At 41.1% G+C, this 12,805-nt stretch overlaps 1 protein-coding gene across 1 annotated transcript in view; it reads left to right on the top strand.

The window, feature by feature from the left end:
• Window positions 1-12,805, top strand: part of Desi2 (desumoylating isopeptidase 2) — a 55,441-nt gene continuing 42,636 nt past the window's right edge. The window contains exon 1 of the mRNA XM_003474256.5: window positions 1-286. Coding sequence (XP_003474304.2) covers window positions 245-286 — 42 coding nt within the window. The 5' untranslated portion in view covers window positions 1-244. The remainder of the gene's footprint in view (window positions 287-12,805) is intronic.

Raw genomic sequence — 12,805 nt, forward strand, 5'->3', positions numbered from 1 at the left:
AGGGGAGGCGCCTGAGCCGGAGCGGGCCCGCCACCCGTCCGGCCCCGTCCTCGTACCGGCTCCTGCCTGCGGCGCCCCGAAGCGGCCCGGCTGCCAGATGCTTCCGCGCCGGCTGATGCGGACTGGGCTGTACGCGTAGTGCCCGGCTCGGGCCCCCCGAGGCGCCCGCTGAGGTGGGAGCGGCCTCGACCCCGCGGAGAGCGAGCGGCTGGCGGACGAGGCGGCGGCCGCGGGGAGGAGGAGGATGGGGGCGAACCAGTTAGTGGTGCTCAACGTGTACGACATGGTGAGTGCAGCCCCGGGCGCCGCCTGCGCGCTCCCCGCCCCCGGCGGAGTTCCCAGGGGTGGGGGAGGGGATGCGGTCGTTTTCTAATCCGGCGCCGGCGACGCACGGGTCGGCGCGACCCTGTCCGCCTCGGGGCTTCTGCGCCCGAGGCTCGGGTCTGCTGGACCCGCTCCGGGCCCGGCCCCTCGGCGGCGAACGTGCTGTGCTCTTTCGGTGGCGCCTCGGTCGCAGTTCCGACCTCCCCGCCACCACCTGGCCCCGCGGCTGCCCCGCGCTCGGCTTCTCTCGCTGCTGCTGCTATTGCTGCTGCTGCTGCTGCTGCTAGTGCTGCTGCACAGTGCGTTTGTCTGAACGCTCAAGTCTTCCGAAACTCCCATCTAAGTCCAGAAAGTCCCAGCTATCGCTCTTTCTCCTAGACTCTCTCCAAAGGTGGACGCCAGCCCGCACACCCTTGCCCAAAGCAGCTTCAGGAAAGTGAATGTGGTTAAAATTTATCAAGCAAATAGCCGCGCTGAGTTCTTTCGAGATCACGGTGCTGCTCCTTCCCTAGATCCCGAAGGCCACTTTCCAGGTGATGCAACAGGTGGATGACATGACCACCGGAGGGGAAAGAACTAACTTGTTTATTGTGGCACCTAACTTTGAAGTGCTGCCTGCAAGCACAGACTAGAGTCCCAGGACTGGTTCGCCGGATCGTTGCAATTGAAATACTCCCCCGGAGAGACTCTGGGTAGAGATTTACTGCCCTGGTTAGGTGCATGCTTGGGTTTATTGGCTTGTCTTTGGTTACCGAGTTGTGTGTTTTGTAAAGATTATCTCTGCCTGTAGTGCTTAGAATTTTCTGTAAGTAGATGACAGATGAAAAAAAAAATCCCCCATCGATATTTTCGTTGGTTTAAAGATGCCTTACAGCAGAAATACTGAAGTGCAGACTCTTGATTGTCATTCACTGATTTAAACTGTGCTCTTTTGAATTGTTTGTAAGAGTGTAAGTTTAGAGTGTAAAAAGGGATTCCGAATACCATATCTGGGAATTATGTCAACAGAGCGTAGAGCCTGCTCCTGACTTGAAGTGAGTCCTCTATTAAGTTGTAGTGTAAGCCCGGAGATAAAAGGTGAGTTAGTGGACGAAGAGGTAAAATTGATATAAAAAACTAAGGGGCAGAATAATCAAGACAAGAAATCTTAGAACAGCATGGCACTTAGTAAGGCCTTTATCTTATGCCACTGTTTAAAAATCTCTAAACTTTTTGTGTTTGACTAGACAAACTTCTTTTCTGAGACTTCATGTTGCCCTTTATTGTTTCAGTGCTCTCCACCTGAATTTGGTTTCTTTTTTATTCATAAAGACCATCTCAAACCATCCCTCGAGGTACATTCTACTCTTAAAAATGTATCTTGAGATACGGCTATTATTTATAAATTAGGATTAAGCAGTGGCCAGAAGCCAGAAGCCGTGGTTTCAGAGCCTCGAAGAAATATGTGAAAATATACAAAGTTGTTGGTTTCATTTTTTTTAGAGCTAGGATGCAGTAGTTGAGTGCTTGCCTGTAAGATGTCATGGTTTCAATTCATGGTACCATGATGGGGGTACTTTTGAAATAAAACTTAAAAGAATGTCTTGACATTTGGTAGATATTGTGTAAATCAGGAAAACTTTTGCTATTTCTTTTGAGAGAGGCTGGAGATACTCAAACCAGTACTTTATAAGGAAAGAAAGAGTGTTTTGAACAATGTTAAATTTTTACCTAATTAACCAACAGCTTATTTCTTAACTTTCATAAAAAGTAAGTAGTTATGGAGGAAGCAGGCAGTGAACAGGGTCAGTTGACCTGCCCATAGTATCTAGAATTTCTAAGGGATAGCCTTGATCCATCATTTTCTTTATCAAGTAATTCTTGTGATTATTTCTTATGTATTGGTTTTTCCTATCGACAGTAGACAGTAGGAGAAACATAACAGAATGGTGGATAGTTGAATAAAAAACTTGTATGTTCTTTTGAGTTTTTGGTCTACAAGTATTGTATTCAGTACTATAATTCAGTAACTTATTACTAATTTAATTTTGATTTTGTAGAAGCAACAATATGAATTACCCGTTTTCCTTTAAGGAATTTAGACTGTCCTGATAGCAACAGTTCAAAATATGAGAACCAGGATTTTGTTAAAAGCAGAAACAGATGCAATGGAGACTAGGTTATAGGATCAGGGAACGCTGAAAGATAAAATGGGGGAAACTTGAAACATTGGTAGGATCTCCAAAGGCAGAGGACAAACTGACAGGAGTAGGAAAAAACAGGATGTACTGCTGGTCCAGTATAACCAGCATACATACAGAGTGCTTGAGAGAAAACGGACAGCTGCACTAGAATTTCATAAGTGGAAGTGATGGTGGGCTTCCGTGAAGGGCTGAGGGTCCCTGAAGGAGGAAAACTACTACACATTGCTGTGGAGGAAACAGTGTGATCCATTACACTGTAATTTAGAAGGCAGACCGGTGGGTTGAGGTACACGTTGACTCATGCTTATTTTTCTCAAGTCAGTTTTAACTTTTGATGTTTTTGCTTGATGCCAAGGATGAATTCCTTTTATCTTTGGTTGTAATTCCTAGTCCTGTTAGATGCCTTTGAGACTGTTTTCTGCAGGCTTAGTACATCAGCTATCTGCTCCAAATTTGACATAAAAATCAACCATTGGTTTTTTGCGACTGTGGTTATATCTGTTGCTGTGTATCCTTGTGCATCTTTGTCAGATTGTCACCTGCTTCAAATCTGTTTCCTGTTCATCAGATTGAGGCATCTGTGTGGAACATTCCTCTAGTTCTGTAACTGCTACATATTCCTTAGTAGTTGTATCAAAGCTACCTGTATCAACTGCTGGAAGAATAGTGTTAGCCTCAAAAGGTTAGTCATGGATGGTGCTGCTACTGCCTGCTCTCTTTGTGGTGGTTACCTTCCTCAATGTACTTGGGGTAGTCTACCACCAATAAAGTGTATCTGGTAGTTACTTTCTGAATCTTGGAAATGAGGTTATTCACATATTTCAAGTTTATTGGTATATATAGCAAAGAAGCTGATTCAGATTAGTTTAAAGCATGAGGACAAATCTCTTTAGCAGAAGGTTTTTCTTTTTTTCATTAGTCCACATTTTCTTTTCCCTATTGTGCCTACTAATAAATACCTGTAAAGTATGAAGGTATTTGATAGTGTTTGTAGATTTATTCTGTAAACAACTTTCTTTCTGTGCTAAACAGTTTCTGTACATCTTTAGAATCTTTTGTTTTGTTTTGGGTACCAAGATTCAGACTCAGAACTTTGCACTAGCCAGACAGGCACTGTGCCACTGAGCTGTACTCCCAACCCACGTCTTTAGAATCTTAGGGGGAAAAAAAGACAGAAAAAAAAAAAAATATTCCTTAGGGCTCTTCAGATTTAGGCATTTTTGCCTGTACTCCATTCTTTTGCCCTGCCTTTTCTATTAGTAGAGTGTGAAAGTATATGTGGTTTATATATAAGGTCTTCACATATATCTGTATATGTAGTTCATAATTTCTGAACAAGTTTCAGACTTATACATCTGAATATACTCTTTACCTAATAATATCTTGAATTGTAATATTCATAGTATCTCTGAATCATCACGTCCAGAAACAAATGTCTTCCCCCTCTACCAGATCACGCTACTGTTGACCTGTGCTCTCACTAAAACACCACCACTTATGTTATAATTTTATTTTGGTAACTAATACTTTCTTTTACTCAGTAACCCAACCCAGAAACTGGGGAGTAAATCTAAGTTCCTTGCATTCCTTGACAGACCCTTCACAGTCAATCATTAAGCCTGGTCTGTGTTTCAGTGTGGTTGATCCATACAAAAATAACAGAACTTAACAATCAGTGTCTTAAATTGGAAGGATATTTAGTCCTGGGTTAGCTCAACAGCCGAGTCACATAATCAAGATTTTTAGACTGAGGCAGGAGAATTGCCAGTTTGAGCCCAGCCCAGGCAACTTAGTGGCCTGAAGAGATGCTGTCTTAAACATTTTTTTGAAAAGAGCTAAGGATGTAGCTCAATGTGAAGGCCCTGGATTCAGTCCCTCGTACCACAAAAAAACCTGAGATTTTGCTGGGGATTTAGCTCAGCGGCGTAAGCACCTGCCTTGCAAGCAGGCAGTTGTGAGTTCGATCCCCGGTACCGATAAAAAGGAAAAAAAAAAAAAAAAACCTGAGATTTTTCCCATTCTCATACTCTGCTGTGTTCAGTCTTGTTGCCTTTGGTTTGACCCCCATGACTGTGGATTTACTGCCATAGCACTAAGTGTAGTATTCCCAGCCAGCAGGACGTAAAGGAGGGCAGGGACTTTCCCTATACATATCTGTGTCCTTTCACAGACAGGAAGAACATTGCTAGAGCCCCTCTGCTTTCCAAGAGATGACCCAGCATTGGCTCACATGTAACTGCTGAAACTGAGTGAGTGAGTGAGTATCTTGCTTTTCTAGCCTATATAATAACCTGCAGGTAAGGAAGAAAGGCATTTGGAAAATGGCAGTTGCTGGGGAGCTTAGAATACAGTACTGTTATGGTTTACTTTCTGAGTACCTATTTGTTTAAATTGGTGGTTTTACTCCTATTAACACTATTGCTTATCAAGTTTAACATTAGGTCCACATTATATTGTTCTGTCTAATACTTCCTTACTAGTATAATGACTTCCTTACTAGTTTCAATCTCTGGTATTACTTTTAATTTTTTAAATTTCCATTCTTTTACAAAGTTATTTTCTCGAAACATGATTGTGCCATTCCTTAGCCTAAAATGTAGGATAAAATCTAATACCTTTTATAAGATGATGCCTTCCTGGCAGTTAAACACCCATGCCCTCTGTCTGTGTGTACACTCTTTAGGTTTATGCATTGAAAATCTTTAGTTACCCAAACAGGCCGTTGTATATTAATTCACATCTCTGTATTTTGACATATGCTGATTGTTCTGTCTCTAATGTCTTAGTCCAGCTCCTGCACCCTCTGGATGTAGCTTAGCCTTTGCTTATCATTTTTGGGTGAGCTTCCTTGCCCTAATCATACTTTCTGCTTGTTTCAGTTACTGCATAGAGTATATTGAATTCTGTGTGTCTCCTTAAACTGTAAGTTCCTTGATAACATTGTAACAAGTATCTACAACAGAGCCTGTATTTATAAGGTGTTATGTAAATATTTGCCAAACAAATGGGACTGTTAACTAGCCAATTTTTACTAGGAGAAGCATGGATGAAAACCTAATTTGGTCTTCTTTGTGCCATATCCCTAATTCAGAGTTTTGTTTTTTCCTCTTGTCTCTTTGCTTAGTACATTGCCAATTTTTAGCTTTGATTATTGGACCAGATGAAGATAGAGAGGATCATAGAAATGGAACAGAAGAAAAATATTCTTACCTTATAAAACATTATTTTCAATACTGAGGGACTAGACTAAGGGAGTGGCTTTACTTGTCAAAATTAGATTTTTTTTTTTAAATTTTTATTTAAGGAGAAAAGAAAAGAAAGAAAAAAAAACAGTGAAGGGGTATAAGTTATACAGATTTACAGAATAAAAAAATGCGCAGTAGGAAATCACTAGTTAATGGATTACATATTGCCATCTTAGAAATAATTGTTCAAGTCACAAAATTAAAGCTTGTAGAGTGGACTTTCCAACAATGATACTGCAAACAGTTCTGTTCAATGATCCAATAAAACTCTGTGATATCATTTTCTATCTTATACATTTAAATATACATGCAGTTATATAGTTTAGAGCACTTTCTTTTCCTCTCTTTTGTACAGTGTCTATTACACATTTTGGGTTTCATTGCTCCCACGGTTCTTATTGCTTTTTTGGAAGAGAGTAAAACCAAATGTGACATATCAGAACAGAATCGGTCAAGTCAAAAGGGTGGACATAATAGATAATATAAAAACATAATACAAGGTGATCAACAATGGTTACCATAATGCCTCCCGCTATTTCTAATAGAATTGCCTATATCATTAGTTGTAATACAATTGAACTAAACCGTAAAGAATAAAACCGACAAAACCAAAACATTGGAGATATTGTAGGTCTTCATAAGTAGATAAAAGTCAACGAGAATGGGCGTTATAATGAATCTCATTATCTTCTCAGCTGATGCCTAAACTTTCGAACCTGATACTATCCAGCAAAACAGAATAGAGGAACCTCAGTCAAAAACAAGATGGTGAGAGTAATACAGGGCTTCAAATCGAGATAATAGAAAGTCAAAGTGGGTTACTATATTATATCCTGCTATATTTTTCCCTTTAATTAAATGGATAAAAATAAAAAAGTAAATAATGGAGTGGAGATTGAGAAAAAAGAGGGCATAACAGCGAAACAGGGTAGATCAAAACATAACCATTTAAGCAGAATAGTGTTTCACCACCAGATAATCCTGACCCACAAATAGTTACCATATTGACTCCCTCCCTGAAGTCCTTGAGTACAACTTCATATACTGTAGCATTAAGTATATCAAAACAATGTAAATCCATTTAAGAGAATGACAGCATTATAGAGTATTTAGAATCGACTAACAGAAAATGAACAATGGTCTCTGTATAATCTCCTTGTCTTTAAAAGGTTTTTTCTTATACTATCGTACATAACAAAATCCAATAAGATACAACCTGTTTAGACCATTGGAGACAGAAGAACAAAAGCTAAATGAGACTTCAAAACAAGATGGCACTAAATCAGCATTACCTATTAAGATGTCATTTTCTCCAAAAAAAAAAGCTGTTCCTATCATCCAATCTTCTCTGTCTCATTTCTGTTGAGCTCTTTTTCTGTCAGTAGCTGTCAGTTTGTCTTCTTCATTTTGTTCTCTGCTCCATTCGTTGTGGCCTCCCCGCCCCTATTACTGGGTTCTTTGTATTTTTCTTTTTTTAGAATATCCTGCAATACTTTCTGTAGGGTTGAATTGGTGGTTGCAAATTCCCCCAGTTCCTCTTTATCCTGGAAGCACCTCGTTTTTCCATCAATTTCCAGGGACAGTTGTGCAGGATATCTCAGTCTTGGCTGGAGATTATTATCTTTCAAAGCTTGAATTATTTCTCCCCATGCTCTTCGTGATTTGATGGTTTGTGAAGAGAAATCTGCTGTAATTCTGATGGGTATTCCCTTGTAAGTGATCTGTTTCTTGTCTCTTACAGCTTTTAATATTCTGTTCTTGTATTGAATTTCTGGAATTTTTATTATTATATGCCTGGGTGTTTCTCTGTTAGGGTTGTAGGTAGCTGGGGTCCTGTATGCCTCATACATTTGAGTATCTTTACCTTTTGCTAAATTAGGAAAATTCTCCTGGATTATTTCTGTGAGTAGTTTTTGTAGTTCACTTGTTTGTGTCCCTACTTCTTCTTTTATGTTCTTAATCCTTAAGTTATGGCTCCTCTTATCATCTTCTTGTCTTTGTATTATTGCTGTGTGTTTCTTTGTTATTTTTAAGAAGTTTTTCATTTCATTCTCCCATGTTTCAAGTCTGCCCTCCAATTCAGATAGTCTGTCCTTAGTTTCTTTCAAGCTGTTATGCCAGTCTTGGGTAGACTTCTTAATGTCTTGATAGTCCCTTTGCACCTGCTTCACATACTCAATGCTTTCTCTGTTTTCTCCATCAAGCAATTCTCCCCTCTTTTTCTGTTCTTCCATTCCACCATCTGCTTTTTCCTGGGTGGTGCTTAGCATTTCTCTAACTATTCTGCATACTTCTAGCTTCAGGTCATTGATAACTTCGTTTCTGAATTGGTCTATGAGGCTCTCTAAATGGCGCTTAATGTATATTGGTGCAGTGTCCACTATTGCCTGATTCTCAGGATTGGGGGCCGAGGAGCATTTTTTGTTGCTTCCCTTCCCCATATTTTCTGTTCCTTATAAAATGCAATCTTACACAGGAGGCCCGGCTTCCCTGCCTGTCAGCCACAGCCTGATCAAATTGCGCTGGCTAGTTGTTCCCGCCCACCGCTGCGCCCCAGGGAGTTGCGGAGGAGGCAGCCTACGCGGGAGTCAGTCGCTCCTCCGGGCCACCGTCAGGCTCTGGGATCTGGGTTAGGCCAGCCTAGGGAGTCCGCCAGTAGCGTCACTCCGGCCAGGCACCTTTCACCAATCCCGTCCGAGAGGGGAATGTGCGGCTGGAGTTGCCACCGCGCCCTGCTCTTACAGGACTGCCCGAGCCCAGAAAAACCTCCGCTGGAGTCAAACTGTGGTAGGGAGTCAGTTCCTCGCTCACCTCGCCACCAGTCAGCCTTCCTCCCTGTCCGTCGCGTTTCCGACTCCGTTCGCAGACTCCCGTTCCCGAGCCTCTGCGTGTCTCTCCTTGCCGAGCCGCTGTGGAGGTAGCCGGCCGCCTGGCGGCGGGAAATCCAAACCGCGGTTTCCGATGGCGCGGGGACTCCGTTCCTAGACTCCCGTTCCCAGAGCTCGGCAGTCGCGTCTCTCCTTGCCGAGCCGCTGTGGAGGTAGCCGGCCGCCGGGCGGCGGGAAATCCAAACCGCGGTTTCCGATGGCGCGGGGACTCCGTTCGCAGACTCCCGTTCCCAGAGCTCGGTGGTCGCGTCTCTCCTTGCCGAGCCGCTGTGGAGGTAGCCGACCGCCGGGCAGCGGGAAATCCAAACCGCGGTTTCCAATGGCGCGGGATCGAGCCTCCACACCGAGATTTTTCTGTTCCTATTTTAGCGCCAGGACTGTATTCCAAGTTGGATTCTCTCAGCCCAGTTCGTTCCTGAGTCAGCAGAGCATATCTCTACTGGTTCGTATCTCCTTAGTCCGCATCATTCCTGGCCTCTGAGCCGAGCCTTTAGAGAGCGTTCAGTAGTTGCTGTTGTCTGTCCGCCATGTTCTGCAGTCTCCCAAAATTAGATTTTCAAAGTCTCCAAAACATTGTCAGTTATTGACTTTTAACACAGATTTAACTAATTAATAGGATCTATTTTTTATTTTCTTATAACAAAGTATGTTTCTTGGGCCAGTGCCTCTTACATAGTATAGAAACAGTGACCCATGAGTCTAAACAAAAAAGATGATTATAAATCTACACAGCCCTGCCTTGCCTTGCCCTGCCGCCTCTCAGTGTACATGAGAAAATTCAAACTCCATATTTATTTTTATTGCTACAGTGACAAATTGACAAAAACGTGGCCATCTAAAATCACACAGATTTTTAGTTCACATTTTTGTAAATTAGAAGCCCAGGTGTTCTAGGCTGGTTGCTCTGTGGCCAAGCCTGTGTCCAAACTCATTCAAACTGGTTAGCAAAAATTGTTTACTTAAGATTTATTTATTTATTTATTTATTGAGTAAGGATTTCACATGTTCAGGCTGGTCTTGAACTTGTAGTGATCCTCCTCCTTCAGCCTCCTGAGTGCTAGGATTACAGGGCCACACCACTATGCCCTACTAGTTACTTAAGGTTTTAAATCTGTCTTATTTTTTAAATAATTTTTTATTTTAAAGAATAAAACCAAGCAAAATAAAATAATAAAGATAATCAAAATAAAACAGTGTAAGGGGTACAGGATTTCAAAACAAGATAATAGGAAATCAACAATGGCTACCATAATGCCTCTTGTCTTCAAAATAGCTGTCCATCCCATCAGACATAAGAAAATCAAACTAAACAACAGAATAGAACCAATAAAAACAAAACAATGAATGTGATACAGCACTTCAAAACAAGATAATAGTAAATCCAAAATGGTTATCATAATGTATCTTATCTTTGAAATCGCTGCCCATGTTATCATATATAATAAAATCAAACAAGACAAAACAGCATCAAACCAAACAATGAAAACAGTGCAGGAATTTAAATCAAGATAATAGGGAATTAACAATGACTACCACATTCAGAAGGAGATTGCCCATAGATGCTGTGTTGTGTATTATCCTCTAAATAAATAATCAGACTACTGGCTTTACGCCTGAAAACTCAACAAAACACTAAACACTGTAAGGGTTAAGTTGTACTTTACTTCAGCAGCTATCATCTCAGCCTGTGTTTCTCTGGATCAGCCTGTCACTTAATGGTGTGGGAGAAGGCTTGGCTCTTCTTGTCTCCCAGCCCGCACACTGGAAGGGGCTGGCATCTGGTTCTCCCCGCAGCCCATGTATGACACTGACTCACAGGAAGGGGCAGGCTTCTTGTTTTACTTTAGTCTCATTTCTTGCTGGCTATCAGCTGGGAGTCTTGCTCAGCTGCTTAAAATGTCTTGTAGTCTTGCATCTTCAAAGCAGCAGTGTATGTTGAGTCCTTCTGCTTCAAGTGTCTCTGACTTCTCTGTTTTGCCACATCTGTTCTACCTGCAGTTTATGTAATTAAACGGGACCCACCCAGATAGTCCTGTGTAACTTACCTATTTTACAGGATTTTAATTACATCTGTAGTCATTTTGCCAGTAATATAATGTATACACAGGTTCAGAGAACAAGGAGTGTATACAATTGAGTCAGTTCTACCTACCACACCATCTCTGAAAGACATATGTAAGTGGGAAACCTTCAGTGTTCCCCGTTTAGTAATTCCTTGAGTTGGTACAGAATATTTACCTAGCAACTTAAAATAGAAAATTTGAAGTATAAAAAAGAAGCATAGAAACCTTTTGTGATTGACAGCTTCCCAGATGTTGGTAGGGTTCATGCATGTTGGCAACTAAAAGCCGCAGGGATGTAGTGTGTTTCAGCGCACAGCTGCAGTAGTTCAGTGTACATCAGTTCCATGCCACATTTATGATGATGGATAAAATTAACAAAATGGAACTTTGGAACATAAATACTTCTATACCAGGGAGAGCCTATTTAGATTAATTTTTTGTTGAATAAATTTTTCTTAATATATTTTCTTTTACTTACTGTCAGATTCTCATCAGAAATACTCAAAAATTAATTGCAAAGCTTCAGTGCATTTTGGTATTTGTTATGTGACTTCTAACCCCTAAAATTGTAATTTAAAAAATAATTGGCCTCACGTTATTCAAAATAGTCTTTCCCTGCTAAAATGTGATCCTACCATCAAATTCTTAGCTGTACACAATTGTTGATTACTACACAGTCACATTACTACACAGTCTTGCAGGATAGTCCAGACGTGCCTTGTATTCATGGCATTTCTCCTGCCTCAGCCTCCCGAGGGCTGAGACTACAGACACATGCCACACCATGCCTACCTACCACACTATTTTAATTGTTAAAACTTCACGTTGTATTCTGTACGTGGCTGGGCCAGTTTCCCTTCATTATTAGTCCAAAGTTTTCTTGGCTTTAACTCACTTTCCTTCATAGAAGTATGTTTCAGTGTCTCTGAAATATTTGCACAGATTTTGTGTTTTGTTTTAAAGGTGATGTTAAAATACCCATAAAACCTCACCTTCTTAGCCATTGTAACTGTACAGTTAATAGTATTAAGTATATCCACAGAGTTCTGGAGCTAATCTCCAGAACTTACTCATCTTGCAAAATTGAAGCTCTACCCATTAAGGAACAACCCTGCATTCTCCTTCTCTCAGTCCCTGGTATCTGCCACTCTGCTCTGTCTATAACTTTGATTAGATACATACCTTATGAGTGGATTTGCTCTTTTGTGACTGACTTATTTCACTTAGCATAGTGTCCTTATTGTCTATCCATATTGTGGCTTGTCTCAGAACTTTTAAGGCTGAATAGTACTCCATTATGTATGCATATATCCCATTTCTTTATCTGCTTATCTGTCAGTAGTGAATTCCATTGCCATTTGGCTATGGTTAGTAATACTGCTGTGAACATGTGTGTCCAAATACCTGTCTTAAGTCCTGGCTTCAGCTCTTTTGATGTATTCCACTATTGGTCAGCTTTTTGTTGTTGGGACAAAATTCCTGACATACACAGCCTAAAGGAGGAAAGGCTTATTTTGGTCTACAGTTCTTGGAGGGTTAAGTCCATGCTTGGCTGACTGCAAGAGAGAAACATCATATCATGATTAGAAGGATGTTGCAGAGGAAACATCAGTTTATGGCATCAAGTATCAGAGGGAGCAGGGGAAGAGTCAGAAAGGCATCTATCTCTGTAACCTGCTTCCTTCACCCAAACCCATCTCTTAACAACACCTTCAAATATGGACTTATCCTTGGATTAATCCATTGGTAAGGTTAGCACCCCTCCCTGATCTAATCACATTCAGAGCCCCACCTGTGAACACATGAGACTTTTCTGGAACATTTTAAATCTAAACCATAGTAGCTGGGTGTGGTGGTTCATGTCTATAATCCCAAGACTGAAGAGGCTGAGCCAGAAAGTTCAAGGCCATGAGTTCAAGGCTAGCCTGGACTGTGCAGTGAGGCCCTGTCTCAAAAAACTGTGGGGAAAAAAAAAAAAAAAAAAAAGCTAACCCATAGCAGTGCCCAGTCTATAGGTTTAAAAAATTTTTGTTAATTAAATCTATACATTAAGTTGAGAATTGGCATCTGTTTTATCATTCTTTTCCTTCCCGTTAATGAAT

This window comes from Cavia porcellus, unplaced genomic scaffold (assembly GCF_034190915.1).
Source record: "Cavia porcellus strain 051 isolate PalLab524CR breed Dunkin Hartley unplaced genomic scaffold, mCavPor4.1 scaffold_26, whole genome shotgun sequence".
NCBI classification, from domain to species: Eukaryota; Metazoa; Chordata; class Mammalia; order Rodentia; family Caviidae; genus Cavia; species Cavia porcellus.